Source organism: Trypanosoma cruzi, genomic scaffold (genome assembly GCF_000209065.1).
Source record: "Trypanosoma cruzi strain CL Brener 1047053516815 genomic scaffold, whole genome shotgun sequence".
NCBI classification, from domain to species: domain Eukaryota; phylum Euglenozoa; class Kinetoplastea; order Trypanosomatida; family Trypanosomatidae; genus Trypanosoma; species Trypanosoma cruzi.
This window is the reverse complement of record NW_001849573.1, coordinates 613,683-631,181: the sequence shown is the minus strand read 5'-3', so window position 1 is coordinate 631,181 and position 17,499 is coordinate 613,683. Positions and strand designations below refer to the sequence as shown.

The 17,499-nt window shown below is 53.6% G+C and overlaps 5 protein-coding genes and 1 pseudogene across 5 annotated transcripts, besides 11 other annotated features; all 6 read left to right on the top strand.

Annotated features, from left to right (window-relative positions):
* Positions 1–8,672: part of a sequence feature (areas not merged during assembly with more than two copies in the genome that could not be assigned to a particular haplotype) that runs on past the window's edge.
* On the top strand, positions 24–998 carry Tc00.1047053510715.64 (mucin-associated surface protein (MASP), putative; the record flags this gene model as incomplete). The annotated part of the gene is made up of 1 exon (XM_809533.1): positions 24–998. The coding sequence occupies one exon, from the start codon at positions 24–26 to the stop codon at positions 996–998; it is 975 nt and encodes a 324-aa protein (XP_814626.1).
* Positions 338–463: a microsatellite.
* Positions 418–585: a microsatellite.
* On the top strand, positions 2,084–2,509 carry Tc00.1047053510715.52 (annotated as a pseudogene).
* On the top strand, positions 4,824–5,627 carry Tc00.1047053510715.40 (mucin-associated surface protein (MASP), putative; the record flags this gene model as incomplete). Its single annotated transcript, XM_809529.1, has 1 exon — positions 4,824–5,627. One exon carries the CDS (start codon positions 4,824–4,826, stop codon positions 5,625–5,627), a length of 804 nt encoding a protein of 267 aa, XP_814622.1.
* Positions 5,140–5,248: a sequence feature (CT-rich).
* Positions 5,866–6,047: a sequence feature (A-rich).
* Positions 8,673–8,809: a sequence feature (haploid, non-Esmeraldo-like haplotype).
* Positions 8,810–9,468: a sequence feature (heterozygous, non-Esmeraldo-like haplotype).
* On the top strand, positions 8,885–9,937 carry Tc00.1047053510715.30 (mucin-associated surface protein (MASP), putative; the record flags this gene model as incomplete). The annotated part of the gene is made up of 1 exon (XM_809528.1): positions 8,885–9,937. The coding sequence occupies one exon, from the start codon at positions 8,885–8,887 to the stop codon at positions 9,935–9,937; it is 1,053 nt and encodes a 350-aa protein (XP_814621.1).
* Positions 9,175–9,200: a microsatellite.
* Positions 9,469–9,634: a sequence feature (areas merged during assembly that could not be assigned to a particular haplotype. This can correspond to areas where the two haplotypes were merged or to regions with more than two copies in the genome that were merged during assembly.).
* Positions 9,635–10,531: a sequence feature (heterozygous, Esmeraldo-like haplotype).
* Positions 10,532–17,499: a sequence feature (areas not merged during assembly with more than two copies in the genome that could not be assigned to a particular haplotype).
* On the top strand, positions 11,208–14,003 carry Tc00.1047053510715.20 (trans-sialidase, putative; the record flags this gene model as incomplete). The annotated part of the gene is made up of 1 exon (XM_809527.1): positions 11,208–14,003. One exon carries the CDS (start codon positions 11,208–11,210, stop codon positions 14,001–14,003), a length of 2,796 nt encoding a protein of 931 aa, XP_814620.1.
* On the top strand, positions 15,182–16,105 carry Tc00.1047053510715.11 (uncharacterized protein; the record flags this gene model as incomplete). Its single annotated transcript, XM_809534.1, has 1 exon — positions 15,182–16,105. One exon carries the CDS (start codon positions 15,182–15,184, stop codon positions 16,103–16,105), a length of 924 nt encoding a protein of 307 aa, XP_814627.1.

Genomic DNA, 17,499 nt, shown 5'->3' with positions numbered 1-17,499 from the left:
GCTACACGCAAGTGACAGGAGTGATGGCGATGATGACTGGCCCTGTGCTGCTGGTGTGTGCCCTCTGCGTGCTGTGGTACGTTACCGGCGGTGTTTATGCGAGGGACGTTGACACCAACGCACTGGGTGGCTGCATGGCGTCGGGAGCGTTGGGTGAGAATGGATCCCACATGCCTGACGGATGTAATAAAACTGCGATTACGGTGCCTTTGCGGTCAGTACTGCTCATTACTGCCGTCGAAGCCTCGACTGGAAGAGATTCTGCTGGTGGTACAAAGAACGATTCGAATTCAAGTGGGACTTCCGACGCTGGTGCTTCTGGTGCTGTTGCTCCTCCTGGTGGTGGTCCTGATGGTGGTGCTGGCGCTGGTGGTTCTGCTGGTGCTTCTGTTCCTGGAGGCGGTGGAGGAGGCAGTTCTGGTGCTGGTGTTACTGGTTCTGGCTCTGCTGGTCCTGGCGGTGGCATTCCTTCTGATGCTGGTCCTCCCGCTCCTGCTGTTGTTGCTCCTCCTCCCGTTCCTCCTTCTGCTCCTGCTGCTTCTCCTGCTGTTGCTCCTGCTGCTCCTGTTGTTGATTCTTCAGCTGGCCGAAGTGATGGTACAGCGGGGTCCTCTGGCACTAATTCATCTAACACAACGGGAGAATCTCAAACAGGAAATCAGTCGTCTGCTGCAGCAGCGGCTCACAACTCCTCGCTACCCGAAACACCCACAGGGACGACATCCGGCACTGGACACACACGACAAGAGGAAGAGGAAGAAGAAAATGAAATGCAGCAGCAAAGTGATGAAGCACAAGTCCAACAAAATCAACAGCATGAACACCCCGCGGAAAACGGCGAAGAATCCGCGAAAGATAAAAACGCCCTTCGTACAAATGCCACCGCAAATACAGGCGACAGTGACGGCAGCACCGCGGTCTCCCACACCACCTCCCCTCTTTTGCTTCTTTTTTTTTTTGTTGCGTGTGCGGCTGCTGCTGCGGTGGTGGCCGCGTGAGAGTGAGGGAGAGAGAGCCGTGCACCGCCCGCACACACACTCTTCCTTCTCTCTCTGTGTGTGTGTCCCCTTGCATGGACTCTCGCCCTCACCTCACCCCACGAGGCACACACATAATGTGCCCATTGTATATATGCATGCACACCCATGCAGGCCCGTTGGTGCTCTCTTTTGCACGACACGCACCGCTGCCGTCCTGCCTGGCTGCATGGGCGGAGCACCGTAACTGTTTCTGTTTTGTTTCCATTGCATTGAGTGGGCGACCTCTCTCTCTCTCCCTCTGTGTGTGTGTTTTGCTTTACGGGAGTAATGAGAGTGTGTGTGCGCTGGTCGTCCCACGCTTCGGCATTTTTCTTTCTCTTTTGTTTTGAATCTTTGCTTCTGTTGTGGTTGGGTGCACCCATTTTACTTTCATTGGTTGGTTTTCTTCTTAAACTGCGGATGGCTGAATTTTCCCTTTTGTATCCTCCTGTTCTTTGTTTCTTCCCACGCAATCGGTCCTTGTTGCTTCAGCGAGCCACGAAATGTTTGCTTAACACCCACATCAATGGTTTATTTTCTCTATACCCCACAGTAGTTTGAGACGCTGGTGCTGCTGCATGTGATGATGTTTATAGTGTGATTGCCAGCGGGTGCTTTGCTGTCACTTTGACGTACCCTCGATTTGTTGAATATGCGATGCGTGCCGAATGCACGAATTGGATCCGCGTTGTTGTGAGGGACGCACCCTTTTTGAGCAGTTGGTGCGCTGCAGCCATACACCGTCATTGGGAGGGATGGATGCCCATCCGCATCAACGTATCCGCAAGGGACCTGGATGATACCGGGAAGCATTGGATCTCAGAGAAGCACTACGCTGTGAATTCATTGAATGACAATTGCGAGTGTGAAGGTGACGTTGCATCCTCTGCGCACGGGATCATTCTCGAGAATGAAGTTGTTCCTGCTGCTTTCAACCCGCATGCGGATCGTCTGCTCGTGCAGCCACTGGAGGGTCCTTTGATTGTGCCTCCATTTGCCACGGGCAGCGTTTGCAGTCGGTTTACGGTGCGTGCTGGGCATTGTTCCACTGGTGTAGCCAATGCCGACATGGTGCTGTCCGTGGCAGAGCGCTGTCGGTGGTGGTGCACTCGACGACTGCCGTGATAGCAGCGAGGAGTACCACGACTGCGACGACATTGATGGCATGGAGCTGCAGGATGGCGATGGTGACGGGAGGACGCTGGAGTCGCACTGGTCGCAGTGCCACGCGAAGGATGAGTGGATGGCACCGATTGGTTGTGCCGTCTGCCGCACGGAGCTGACGCTGGCCGCACCGGCTGACCTGGGCTGCATGAGGGTGAAGTGGGAGATGGCGGAGCCGATGCGCTGGTGAAGGAATTCGTGCTGTGCGCTGCTGCAGAGGAAGTGCTCCGCACCGAACATGAGTGAATATCCCCAGATGTTCTGCGAAGCGGGCATTAATGCCAGACGCTGCACGTTGGATCGGTATTCGAGTGGTTGGTGTGTAGACGAATTATCCATGAAATGTCAGCAAAACGTCCGATGGACAGTTGCCCCATCACTGGTCCCGCACTGGATGTGAGAGATGCTGCCGCTGTTATTTGGAGGGGAGAATATTTGTCTGCGGTGCCTGGGGACAAGCCCTCTTCGTGGTGTCTGGACACGCTTCCCACCAACACGACGGATGCGAGGGACCCGGAAGAAACGTACATCTCGGTGCTGCCTTGCATGCGGCATTGCGGTGCCTCGGCATGCGGGTGCGTCTGAGAGTGACTGAGAAGGGTAACGCCCGTTGTGCCCCATGCACGGCTGAGGCGACGATTACGTGGGTTGCTCCGCCCTACGACGAGGGAAAAGCTATTTTCCGTGACCACGCGCAGGTGTGCACGACATCCGTCACCAGCGGCAGCCTGCTTCCAATAGTTTCATGGGGTGGCGATGTGAGAGGGTGTGTGGAGCAGGACGGTCTCACTGGCATATACTGAACAAGCTTTGCTACGGGCATCCGTCCCCGATCCAGAGAGCATTGGGACCGGCCGTGGCACACCACCGAAGGATGTGGACATGGCTGCTCCCAGAAGCATCCGTCGCCAGAGGAGAAGGAAGTCGCCTCAGGTGCCACGACGGCAACGGTGTGCTCTTGCCCAGCGACACCGCGGGTGCGCCGCAGGAGGCGGAGAAGGAGCGCGATCTTCCGGACATCGACTATGTGGCCGCCGATGGTGTGACGTCTGTTGTCGGACAATCATTAGGAGATGAGGCCGTCAGCGACAAGGCTGGTGGCGGTGCCACAGCCACGGGACCCAAGGGCCCTGGTGCCGCTGATGACGCGCAGGGCGCCGTGGACCCTCCGCCGAGGGAGGATGATGCGGCGGTGGTGCACGGGGGTTGGGAGGCAGACATGAAGGACGCCCCGCCTCCGATCCACGGCAGTAACACTGCGGCTGCTGCTTGTCCCTTTCCGCTGCTTCTTCTGCTTGCCGCTGCCGCCGCGGTGCCAACACTCAGCAGTGGGTGCAAGAGAGAGAGGCCTACATCAACTGGCATGTTCCTATCAGTATATACATACACTCTGCTTGTCTGTATACTTTGTACCAGAGACATGCTGTATGCACTCTCCCTCTTTTGTGTTGGTCGCTAATGTGGCGGCACCACGCGTGTATTATGGGTTGGGATAAGAAATTGTTTGACTTCTTCTGGAGGATACTGTGGGGTGTTTGTGTGCGTGTGCGAGGGATCTGTGTGGTTTTGATTTCCCTATTTTTATTTAGCTGCTTTGGCATTCTGTAATGGTACTTCCCTTCTCCATTATGTGTGTTCTGAAGTGTTGCTAGGGCACCGGGAGTGGATGCCTGTGGACGCACGCCGTGCATTATGTGCTACATTGGTGGGAGGGGAGACTGACATAACTGGCGGGATTCAGTAAGGCGCATTTTGCCCACAGACCCTGCAGCCGCAGCAGCCTGAGTGGCGCTTTGCATATGGACGTGTGGATTGTTTTTCTCTTGCGAGGCTTTTTTTACTGCGTGTCATTTTCCGCTCGGGTACCGTGCCCGTGGCAGCAGCGGCGGCATCAAAAGGGCTGTGTGCGTGGAGAGTTCTTGATTGAGTGCCTGTCTTGCTTCTCTGTTCTGTTGATTGATTGTACCGTGTGCCGGCCAAACGGTTGACATGACGTTCTTCTGACGGCGGGGTCCGCGTGAGACGATGTTGCGTCGCGTGCTTTGTTGCGGGTGTGTGATTTCAGCAACGGTTTTTGGGCGGTTGCCTGTTGGGTCGTTGAGGGCGGCGTGGCGACGGGTGCGGATGGACCCGATTGTGTGCCGTGGCTGTTCGTGCGGGGAGCCGCGGGAAGGAGGAAGGCGGAGCGATGGACTCACGAGGAATGCGGTAGCGTGCAGCCATGAAGATTGGCGACAGGGAACTCACTGCCGCTGTGAGTTGCCGTGTGTGGTGTTTGTTTCTGTTATTATTACTTGCGTTGTTGGATGTGGCCGCTGTGGGGGAATACTGTTTTTTGTTTCTTTTTCACGCCGTTTTGGGATCCTTTTCTGCACCGGCATCACTGTGTTCTTGCCGCACTGTTGCGCCCTCTTTCCCTTCCATTCTGGGGGCAGCTGCGGGTGGGTCTTACATGCCGTGGAGTTGTGTGCCGTGCTGTCCGGTGTTTCATTGTTGCCTGTTCTTCCTGCGTGCACGCATCCCCCATGCTCATGACAACAACCCTCATGCAAACGCTGCTCCTTTTCCATCCTACTGATGCGTGTGTGTTCTTCTCCTCCTCCTCTCTTTGCCCCTCCCTAGACTGTGTGTGCAGCCGTGATGATGATGATGACTGGCCGTGTGCTGCTGGTGTGTGCCCTCTGCGTGCTGTGGTGCGGTGCCGGCGGTGGTGGACGAGCTGAAGCACCTTCGGTTATTTCTGATACTCCGTCCGTTAAAGGCAATGATTCTAAAGGCGACAATGTGACCGTCGGTGGCGCTGCAGGAGGTGGCCAAAACGGTAAACCGGCACAGTCACAAGCAGCAGGAGTATCGGTGCAAGGCGCAAACGAAGCGGCAGCAGAAGCAGCACCGGCACCACAACCCGGAGGAGTAACATCTGAAAAGGCAGAGGCAGCGAAGGGCAGCAACGGTCAAAAAGAAGGAAAAACGGAGGAAAAACAAGACAAGGAGGAAGAGGAAGAAGTGGAAGAAGACGAAGAGGGAAAGGAAGAAGAAGAGGATGATACGGAAGAAGAGGAAGAGAATGGTGCGAATGAAGAGGAGGAGACAAAGAAAGGAGAAGCCGTTACCGGCACCACAGAGGGGACCTCAGCAGGCGGTCAAGTGCAGCCAATTTTATCTTCTGGTGCGGAGGGAGCATCGAATAATACAAATCCCAACAGCACACCAACAACTGGAGACGATGCTCCAGCAGCTGATGGTGCAGGGACACGAGAGGGAAAACAAAATGAAAATAAAGATGCCAATCCGAAAGAAACACCAGTCGAAGCCACAGCCATAAAAAATACAACGGCGACGACTGGCGACAGTGACGGCAGCACCGCGGCCTCCCTCACCACCTCCCCTCTTTTGCTTCTTCTTCTTGTTGTTGCGTGTGCGGCTGCGGTGGTGGCCGCGTGAGAGTGAGGGAGAGAGAGCCGTGCACCGCCCGCACACACACTCTTCCTTCTCTCTCTCTGTGTGTGTGTCCCCTTGCATGGACTCTCGCCCTCACCTCACCCCACGAGGCACACACAATAATGTGCCCATTGTATATATGCATGCACACCCATGCAGGCCCGTTGGTGCTCTCTTTTGCACGACACGCACCGCTGCCGTCCTGCCTGGCTGCATGGGCGGAGCACCGTAACTGTTTCTGTTTTTTCTCCTCTTATGATTGTTTTAATTGTTTTTAATTTTTTTTTTCTGTTTGCTTTAAAATATTTTAAATGTTTTTTTTTTTTGTTTTTTCTGGTTGTGTGAGTTTTTTCTTTCGTTTTGTGTTTGTTTTTATTGTTTTTTATCTCATTTCCTTCACTCCCCCATCTTTTTTTTTTTTTTGCTTTGGGGGCAATCACTATGGACGTTTTTTCTTTTCTACTCTTCCCTCTTTAATTGTTTGTTGCTGCACTCTTCCTGCGAGGGGTGCCGTGTGTTTGCCGCCCAACTGCTCCACTCGCACACCCACCGACACGCTCACGACGACGGCCCTGTGCGCCTCGCCTGCTGCACGCATGAGGAGGGGCCGCGACGAACGGCGCGCTGCGGGAGCGGTGACGTGTGGGCGTGCGACGAGGGCCTGTGGGGCGGAGCGCACATTTCTTCCCTCTTGTTTTGTTTTCTTTGCGGCGAGGGCGGGCAGACACCCGCAGCGCCACACACACAGCCACACCCTGCCGCCGTGTTTTTCTTTAAGGATTTGTTTTGCTTTGCGTGTTTATTTCATGCGGTGGCGCACCCTTCGGTGTCGGCCTCGTGAGCATTTCTCTCCCCTCCGATGATTTCTTTTTCTTTTGCTGCGCTCACTCTCCCGATGGAGTGACGCGACTGCCGTCATGTCTGCGTGCTTCTCTCAGTCCCCACACACACGAGTGACTGTGCTCTGCGGGCCGCACTCACGCGCCGATGAGAGGGCTGCGGGGAGCAGCAACACGCGGATGACCGCATGAAATATAAACGATGTGCGGACACGTGGAGGGTCGGACGGTCGAAGCACACGCAACCATCTTTTTAATTTTCTTTCGCGGGCAAAATACATACAGACAGTTCGGTGTGGCCACACGGCAGCCAGGCGATCTTTTTCTTATTTTTAAATTTGTGTGGAGCAGTAATGGACGATTTCTTTTCATTTATAATTATTTTGTGTGATGGGGTTTACATAAGACGAAGGGGACGTTTTTTTGTTTTCAATAAATCTTTTGTGAATTGCCGCTGCTTGGGCTGCAGTGCAGTCATGAGATTGAGCGGTCTTCTTGTTGTTGTTTCCGTTATGCGTCTCCGCTGTACATTTTTGTGCGTCCCTCCGCATACTCTGCTCCCTCTTTTCCACTTCTTTTCTTTGTGTTGCTGCAGGCACACACAACCACACACACAAGATGCACATTGCGGTGGATTTGAATGCACCTTTTGTAGTGCATGCTGGCAGTTGCGTGTGGCTGCTGCTTCTTCCGTGGCCATGAGGAGGAGGGAGAGAGGGAGCGCACCCCGAGTCTATTTTCCTGCGGGTGTGATGCACCGCGTGTGACTGCGCTGAGTTGGGCTCCGTGTCCCATTGGTGGCGGGATGGCAGGAAATTTTGTTGCCGCGTCATGGATGGATGAGGGCTCGCTTGCTCCGTGTGCGTTGTGTGGGGCCGCGGGTTTTGGCCATTTCCCTGGGGCTGCGGGAATGAGCTGGGGGAGATGGTGGTGGATGTCTTCTCCTCCTGCATGGTGGGTGGCTGCTGGCGTTGTGTGCCTTCCTTGCGTGGATGCCGTCTCGTGGTGTGTGGACTGTGCGGCTGGGCCTGCTGCCCTCTCCTCATTTTGTCTGCGCTCTCTCGCTGTATCCGCTGTGCTCCGTCCCTCTCCCTCTCTTTCCATTCTTTTCCTTTCTGGCTCACCGATCGGCTGACTGACCCCGGCGACTCCACTACGGGCGATGATGACTGCGACGGTGACGGTGCGTCGCCGTGTTGGTACCTGCGCTCTTGTGCTGCTGCTGCACGTCCGTGTGCGTGACAGCGGGTGAAGAAGGTGTTGCAAGCCCCAGTCCACTTCTTCCTGTGCTAATGAAATAAACTGAGGATGGCCCAACGAATGCAGGCAAAAATAAAGCCAACGATAATTAAAACACCAGTCTATCGTCTTTTGTTCCCTGAAGGAATAGGTGCGACACTTACGTATGGCTGGTCCACTGAGTCTGGCATGCGAGACGGAACACTTTTGAAGGACGAAACGTGACCGGTATAAGATGCGAAGAACAAAACGGATCAGTCACTAAGTGGTTCCATTACGGTGCACGAAGAAACCGTTTCCAGGAAGGAACAGCAGACAAGTGGACACGGTTTACCGCCCTCTCCACCAACGGAAGTAAGTACGAATCATGATACGACAAAAGCAACAGGTCCATTAGGCATGCCAGGAGGAACAACTCTCCCGGTTGCTGTGCCAGCACCAAGTAAGAACTCCCCTGCGTTGGAAGGAAAAGATACTGCAAGTACGGGAAAGACACCGCGTAATTCCGACAAAAAATGGAACCAACTATGAAGCTGCTACGCCAGAGAACTCAATTGAGGAACAGACATCAAATACGATGCCTACCACGATGAGGACCGCTGCGACAGAGGCGTCAACCACGACGACCACCCGCGCACCGTCACTTCTTTGCGAAATCGACGGCAGCCTCAGCAGCTCTGCGTGGGTGTGTACCCCGCTGCTGCTCGCCGCACCGCGCTGGCGTACACCGCTGTGGGCTGAAGAGGTGTGTGCGGGCTGTGAGTTCCAGCACTCAACCACGGGGACATGTGTACGTCTACTGTGGTCCGATGTATGAAGTAAGTGTAATTATGATGATCGTTTTTGCTGTGTTTGCTTCCGCTGCCCTGCTGTGTGCTCCGCGTTGTGCACCACATTCGCCACGTTGAACGCGTCCCAGACACACTTGTATGCATGCTCAGCGAGGCCTTGAGTTTTTTTTTGTTTTTAATACATTCTGATATGCAGGGTGGTGAACTTTTTCTTGCCTTTACTGATTCCCTTTGTAATATGTTGTGTGTGCGTTGCTGGGCTGCTGCCGTTTGTTACTTTGTTGCTGTGCGGTGGCTGTGTGACTTGTGAGTCGTTTCTTCCATTTTGCTTTCACTCTGCGTTGACGTGTTGTTAGTTTGTGCTGAAGGCTGCACGCAAGTGACAGGAGTGATGGCGATGATGACTGGCCGTGTGCTGCTGGTGTGTGCCCTCTGCGTGCTGTGGTGCGGTTTGTCTGGAGTTGCGGCCCACGGTGAGGAAGATGCCGAAAAGAAAGAGGATGGAAGTTCCGGGGGTCCAGGACCTGATGCTGATGATGGTAGTGCTGGACTGCAGGCAATGCAAGTTCCAGTCAAGGGAGGTCCCGAGAGGGAGGATCATTCTTTGGGGGCACAGACAGGAAACAGCACCAACGAGCAAAGTGTTGTGGTCATGTCACCACCTGAAAGCTCACTTGGACCAGAAGAAGAAGAGGAGGAAGAAGAAGTGGAAACAGTACAAAAAGAGAAATTAGAAAGCACAACCGAAGAAGAAGAAACACCAAAATTAACATCGTCTCAAGAAGGAGAAGGGCCACCAGCACCAGTAACAACGAGAAAAAATGAAAAACCAGCAGAAACCTCAGATGCAACACCAGGGAAGGGGCAGTCCAGCTCTGGTGATGTTTCAACCCGACCAGAACTACACAAAACACCATCCGAAGAACAGCCATCATCAACAGCACCACAAGCACCAGCACCTGCAGCAGCGGCACAAATAAAAAACGAAAGCACCACATCTGCAGATGTCGTTTCAGGGCAACAGATAAAAGAAGAATCTCAACACGACATGCAATCAGAAGGTGCTTCAGGGAAAGAAGAAAACGTCCCCACCACAGTCACCAAAAAAGACGGACCAACAGAAAGTAACGCCGAATCAACTCCAACACCACCCTCAGCTTACAAAGATGCCATTACAAATGACGATGAGAAAAGCAATGAAGAAGTTATTCCAAAACATGATCAAACACCTGATGGTGAGACGATGAACGAAGCCTCACAAGTTGAAAATAACGAAGGAAATACAAATAAAACACAAACAGTCGAAGCCGCAGCTATAACAAATAATACGGCGACGCCTGGCGACAGTGACAGCAGCACCGCGGTCTCCCACACCACCTCCCCTCTTTTGCTTCTTCTTCTTGTTGTTGCGTGTGCGGCTGCTGCTGCGGTGGTGGCCGCGTGAGAGTGAGGGAGAGAGAGCCGTGCACCGCCCGCACACACACTCTTCCTTCTCACTCTCTGTGTGTGTCCCCTTGCATGGACTCTCGCCCTCACCTCACCCCACGAGGCACACACAATAATGTGCCCATTGTATATATGCATGCACACCCATGCAGGCCGTTGGCGCTCTCTTTTGCACGACACGCACCGCTGCCGTCCTGCCTGGCTGCATGGGCGGAGCACCGTAACTGTTTCTGTTTTGTTTCCATTGCATTGAGTGGGCGACCTCTCTCTCTCTCCCTCTGTGTGTGTGTTTTGCTTTACGGGAGTAATGAGAGTGTGTGTGCGCTGGTCGTCCCACGCTTCGGCTTTTTGTTTTGTTTCCTTTTTGATTTTGTGGTTGAGTGCACCCATTCCGCGGATGCGTGTGTGTGTGTGTGATGATATGAGTAATTTGCGTGTGTGCTATCCGCGCTTCTCGCTTCGTCGTTTCCTTTTTCGGACTTTTTGTGCTGCACAGCTGTTCTGCAAGTATAGGCACTGAAAAACACACACGCCATGCATACATACAAGCCATGTTGCACACGTTGTGTGGCGGTGTGAAAGCACGCACGCACAAGTTTCTGGCTGCGGTTGCTTCTGCGAGAAGAGTTTGATTCCGCGATTTGCCTTGTCAACGCTTTGCGGGCGTGATGTTGGCGGTGTGCAGTCCGTGAATGGTGTGGCATTTCGGGTGCCTGGGACAATTGCGGATTGATTTGCTTCCAAAAGCTGTACCTGCCGACGTGGCACTGCCGCTGTGTATCCGTTGACGGGGGATTTTCCGGCGTGCGGAGTGATGTGCGGGTGCGCTGTAGAGACAACGGCAATACGACTGGCGGCAGCGCATGGGTGCTGCGAGGGGCGGTTGTGCTTTTTTGCATCTCGCTGTTTTTGTTTTTTGCTTGGGCGTTGTTGTGTCTGCTGAAGCGTGACGAATAACGACGCGCCCGCTGTGGCTTTTACTGCTGGTGGAAGTCGCTGTGTGTTCCCGGTGCACTGTTCTCCCTTCTCTTTCCGTGTGTCTGTGTGCAGGCTTCGTTGCTGTTGGGAGTGACTGCGGTGGAGATGATGATGGGGCCGCTCACTGTGGATGGGCGGCGGTGTTCACTGTTTTACTCCTTTCCCTCTTCTCTCTATTTCTCGCACACAAAGAACGAAAGGAAGTAAGGCTAAACGCTAATCGCCACTGTGAAATTCGAAGGCACTGAAAGGACCAACAGCACACACACCGCCCACACACACATATTTGTATGCTCTCACGTGTTGCTGTAGCTGTAATGGCACCCCGCACACACAACCGTCGCCGCGTGACTGGATCCAGCGGGAGGAGGAGGGAAGGAAGAGAGAGTGAGCGGCAGAGGCCCAACATGTCGCGGCATCTCTTCTACTCTGCGGTGCTTCTCCTCGTTCTTGTGATGATGTGCTGCAACGCTGGTGGTGCTGCGGAAGGTCCGGAGCAGGCATCTGAACGAAAGTTTGAATGGAAGTACGTCAAGGATGAGGAGGGTGGTGGTGTAACTGTGGAGTCGTTGGGTGTTCCCGGTCTTCTAAAAGTGGGGAGTGACGTATTTGCTGTTGCCGAGGCGAAGGAAACGAAGAAGGAGGGTCAAGGCAGCTTTACTGGCATTGCATCCCAACTTCTCACGACACTAAACGTTAACACACCGGTGGAAATAATGAAGGATGCCAACACGAAGACACAATTTCTGGAGGAATCTATTTCCGAAGGCCCAAAGAAAGTGGATGTGAGCCGACCAACAACGGTTGTGAAGGGAAATGATATTTACATGCTTGTTGGGAAATACAACCGTAATGATGCTCAGGGGAGTAGTGGGGGTGACTCGGGGCTGTTGCTGGTGAAAGGGAGCGTCAGTAGTGTTGATGCAAGTAAAAAAAAAATTGACTGGAAAAATACCAAAAGTCTCCCGCGAGGACCTTTTGGCACAGAACTCGAATCCTTGACGGGACTGTTTGGAGGCGGTGGATCGGGCGTTCAGATGCATGATGATACGCTTGTGTTCCCCGTGGAAGCCACGAAGAAGGGTGACGCACAAAAGGATGTGAAAACCGTTTCGCTGATTATACACAACTCGAAGGACACTAATGAGGGTTGGAAGCTGTCGAAGGAGGTTCCTTACGATGGCTGCGGTGATCCCTCCGTCGTGGAGTGGAAGGACAAAAAACTCATCATGATGACTGCGTGTGATGGTGGCCGCCGCAGGGTGTACGAGTCCGTTGACAAGGGGGAGTCGTGGACGGAGGCACTCAGGACACTCTCGCGCGTGTGGGGCAACAAACATGGCGAAAAAGCGAAGGGCGTTAGAAGCGGGTTCATCACAGCGAAGATTGACGGTGTTGAAGATAACAGAAATGTGATGCTCGTCACTCTGCCGGTGTATTCCGAGGAGGACAGTAAAAAAGTAACGGGCAATGGAAAGGGAAAACTCCATCTTTGGCTGACGGACAATACGCACATTGTTGATATTGGGCCGGTATCCGATGATGACGCTGCCGCCAGCTCCCTGCTGTACAAAAGTGCTGCAAGTGGAACTAATAAGAAGGAGGAGGAGTTGATTGCACTGTATGAGAAGAAGAAGGAAGATGAGAAACCATCACCTGGTATGGTCTCTGTGCTTCTGACTGAGCAGCTGGAGCGGGTGAAGGAGGTGCTGGCGACGTGGAAGAAAGTGGACGACCTTGTCTCCAAGCTGTGCCCTTCTGGGAGTACGGAGAAGAGTGCCTCACCTGACAATGCCTGCAGCCCTACTGTTAAGATCACGGATGGGCTGGTTGGCTTTTTGTCCGGCAACTTCTCTAATGAAACATGGAGGGACGAGTACCTCGGGGTGAACGCCACAGTGAAGAATAATGATGGGGGTAAGAAGGCAAAATTGCATGAAGGCAGTGTGAAGTTCCGGGGAGCGTGGGCGGAGTGGCCTGTTGGCAAGCAGGGGGAGAATCAGCTGTACCACTTTGCGAACTACAACTTCACTCTTGTGGCGACGGTGTCCATTGACAAGGTGCCGCAGGGAGATACCCCTGTTCCTTTGTTGGGTGTGCGTCTGAACGATGAAAAAAAAACCAAACTTATGGAGCTGTCATATGACAGCGGAAAGAAGTGGCAGGTGCTGTCCGGTGACAAAACTTTTAAGGAGCTTAAGAGCGCTTTGGAGCCAGAGAAAACACACCAAGTGGTGCTTGTGGTACGGAACGGCACTCAAGGCTCCGCTTACGTCGATGGTCATCGCGTGGGTGGGGACGAAGCGTGTGCATTGGAGAATATGGATTCAAGAGCGGTATCCCACTTCTACATTGGAGGGGGCGGAGACAGTGCAGTGAGCACAGGGATCGAAGAAGAGATGTCTGTGACTGTGACGAACGTCCTGCTGTACAACCGCCCGTTGAGCTCTGAAGAGATTGGCGCCCTAAACCCGAATAAAGCTTCTATTCCACCTGTGGTGCATGAAAAAGCCCAAGGAACCCAGTCGCAGTCCTCTTCTGCCGGACAACCGCCGTCGGGGCCTAAATTGTTGAATGGAAATGAGGGTGAGGTCGGTGGCAGCACGTCCCCATCAGAACCGTCCACTGTAACGAATTCAGGAAAAGAGCAATCCGAAATTCAGCCGCCTTCAGCAATATCTTCCGGCGGAAGTAAACATGTGGATGTCGCTTCCTCATCCGATGGTGATCCAAGGGTGGGAGCGGAAGCTGGAGGTGCTGTGCAGGGAGACACACCACCCCAAACTCCTGTGGATACTCCCGACACAGCAGATGCAAACGCTCCTACCGCTACGGACACAGCTCAAGTTGGCCCCGCAGCTACAACTGATGTGGGTGCGAGCTCTGGTGAGGATGGGGAGACGGCGGAAGGGAGGGATGGGCAGGAAGAGCTCCATGCACGGGACGGCGAAGTAAAGGCTGCGGCACTCAGAAGCAGCCTCGGAAATGTGTCGCAGGGGAATAACAGCGATGCCGGCACTGTGCGTGGGAGCGGACTGCCATCGCTGCTTCTTCTGTTGGGACTGTGGGTGTTTGCGGCTCTGTGAGGAGTGACTGGCTGCCGCGTGGGACACTTGCGGCCTTCCCTTCACCGACACACACGGTAATTAATTTATTTTCTTTAATAACTTTTATTTAGTTTTTCCCTGTTTGCTTTGCTGTGTATTTTTATATCCCCATTTCTTTTTTTTTTTTTTTTTGCTTTTGGGGCAATCACTATGGACGTTTTTTCTTTTCCACTTCTCCCTCTTTAATTGTTTGTTGCTGCACTCTTCCTGTGAGGGGTGCTGTGTGTTTCCGCCCAACTGCTCCACTCGCACACCCACCGACACGCTCACGACGACGGCCCTGTGCGCCTCGCCTGCTGCACGCATGAGGCGGGGCCGCGACGAACGGCGCGCTGAGGGAGCCGTGACGTGTGGGTGTGCGACGAGGGCCTGTGGGGCGGAGCACACATTTCTTCCCTCTTGTTTTGTTTTCTTGCGGCGAGGGCGGGCAGACACCCGCAGTGCCACACACACAGCCACGCCCTGCCGCCGTGTTTTTCTTTAAGGATTTGTTTTGCTTTGCGTGTTTATTTCATGCGGTGGCGCACCCTTCGGTGTCGGCCCCGTGAGCATTTCTCTCCCCTCCGATGATTTCTTTTCTTTTGCTGCGCTCACTCTCCCGATGGAGTGACGCGACTGCCGTCATGTCTGCGTGCTTCTCTCAGTCCCCACACACACGAGTGACTGTGCTCTGCGGGCCGCACTCACACGCCGATGAGAGGGCTGCGGGGAGCAGCAACACGCGGATGACCCCATGAAATATAAACGATGTGCGGACACACGGAGGGTCGGACGGTCGAAGCACACGCAACCATCTTTTTAATTTTCTTTTGCGGGCAAAATACATACAGACAGTTCGGTGTGGCCACACGGCAGCCAGGCGATTTTTCTTATTTTAAAATTTGTTTGGAGCAGTAATGGACGATTTCTTTCATTTATAATTATTTTGTGTGATGGGGTTTACGTAAGACGAAGGGGATGGTTTTTTGTTTTCAATAAATATTGTGTGAATTGCCGCTGCTTGGGCTGCAGTGCAGTCATGAGATTGAGCGGTCTTCTTGTTGTTTCCGTTATGCGTCTCCGCCGTACATTTTTGTGCGTCCCTCCACATACTCTGCTCCCTCTTTTCCACGTCTTTGCTTTTTGTTGCTGCAGGCACACACAACCACACACACAAGATGCACATTGCGGTGGATTTGAATGCACCTTTTGTGGTACATGCTGGCAGTTGCGTGTGGCGGCTGTTGTCTTCTTCCGTGGCCATGAGGAGGAGGGGAAGAGAGGGAGAGAGGGAGCGCACCCCGAGTCTACTTTCCTGCGGGTGTGATGCACCGCGTGTGACTGCGCTGAGTTGGGCTCCGTGCCCCATTGATGGCGGGATGGCAGGAAATTTTGTGCCGCGTGATGGATGGATGAGGGTTCGCTTGCTCCGTGTGCGTTGTGTGGTGGCCGCGGGGTTTTGGCCATTTCCCTGGGGCTGCGGGAATGAGCTGGGGGAGATGGTGGTGGATGTCTTCTCCTCCTGCATGGTGGGTGGCTGCTGGCGTTGTGTGCCTTCCTTGCGTGGATGCCATCTCGTGGTGTGTGGACTGTGCGTCTGGGCTTGTTGCCCTCTCCTCATGTTGTCTGCGCTCTCTCGCTGTATCCGCTGTGCTCCGTCCCTCTCCCTCTCGTTCCATTCCTTTTCTTTCCGTCTCACGGATCAGCTGACTGACACCAGCGACTCCACTACGGGCGATGATGACTGCGATGGTGACGGTGCGGCGCCGTGCTGGTCCTTGCGCTCTTGTGCTGCTGGGAGTGCTGGACATGTATCTGGTGATGCGGATGCGGTGGTTGTGCCGGTGGATGTGTCGTGTGCTCCGAGTGACGGCAGCCTGAGCTATCGCGTGCGTGTGTGTGTGCGTGGAAGAATTGTTCTGCTGTCAGTGCTGAGGTTCGATATGAGAATTACACTTTCAGTGGCTTTGATCTGCGCATGCATGGCAGGAATGGCGAGCTGGGTGCTGTGTGCCATGTGGTCAATGCGGTGCACACATGTAGCAACTGTGCTGCCAGCTGTGCAACGGAAGAGGAGGGGGCCACCGTTGCCTTCACGATGAATGTGACGGCACATAAATACGCCGGCCCTTATGAATTGTGGTGGCGTCAACTTTCCCCCCGATGGAACCATCCATCCGCCTGCATGGAGCAGCGATGCTGACCGGACGGGCATCTGTCAGTTGCCGCCACCCCGTGAATGAAGGGATGAAACAAATTCTGGCGAGACAACTGCGCCGCAAGTTAATGCTGAGCCGTCACGTCAGAACGAGGATTGGCGACAGTCTGCGGCGGCTGACGGACCCAACACCGTTGATCGGAGTCCCGCATCCAACGCGGCTACCAACACGTCCGAGGCGAGGCCTTCCTTCGCCAACGGTCCGAGAATATTATTGGTGTTGAATGCATCCGGGATCATGTCTGTCACTTATGGCGGCAGGAAACACGTTGCTGCGGATAACACGTACGAGGTGAGTGAGAACAACGCCACCGGACACAAATCTCCTTTGTTCATAAAATGGCTTTGCAGGCAGTGGATTTGTTGCTGAGGGTGATGCGGGCGGATTGAGTCAACGCAATGCCTTTGGACACGAAAACCCCAATTACGAGAATTCACCGCGCAGTATTCCGGCAGCGGTGTGAGTCTACACGACTGCTTTGTCCTGCTCAACGACGCGAAATTGACACTGCGAGAGTTAACTGTTGACGGCATTGTGCGTGTGTGCGTGTGTTGGGTGTTGCTGCTTCTTCTGGGATTGTGTGGAATTGCGACTCCTCACGGAGAACATGTGCCGCGTTCCCTGCGTGTGTTACTTTTTTAATTATTTTTTTACTGTTGGTTTTGTTTTTGTGTTGCTTTTCCGGAATGATAAGAACCCCTATTTACTTAATGGTCAGTTGCTGCACACCGTCATGGGTGACGTGCTTCCCCCTCTTTTGTTTGCTTTTTTTTGCCCACACGCGGTGCCGGCCTCATTGCTGTGCGTCCCACGGACTGCACGAAGGAGGATTGGAGGAACAGGCCGGATGCCGCAATGAAGTGTGAGAGATGTTGTGTGGGCTGGTGGAACAGTACGAAACTTTTTTGCTTTATTCAGTGCGGGAATCATGTGTAGACAAACAAATGTCTTTTTTCTTTATTGTGCCGTATGGCACACGAAATGAAGGTCGTGCCTGATCGATGTTTCATATTTTTTTAACTTTTTGGGAGCCTTGCCGGACTCTCAACTCTGTTCGTTTTCCTTTTTTTACTGCTTTTTATATTTCTGTTTTGCAAGGCGGTGTGCGAGTTCTGCAACTGCACTTATTCCCTCTGTCTCATGGTGTGTGCTGCTGTTGTTGCTGCCAATTGTTACTGTAGAGTGGCTGTGCTTGGTTTTTTAACATTTTCCCCTTTTGCTTTCACTCTGCGTTGACGTGTTGTTAGTTTGTGCTGAAGGCTGCACGCAAGGACAGG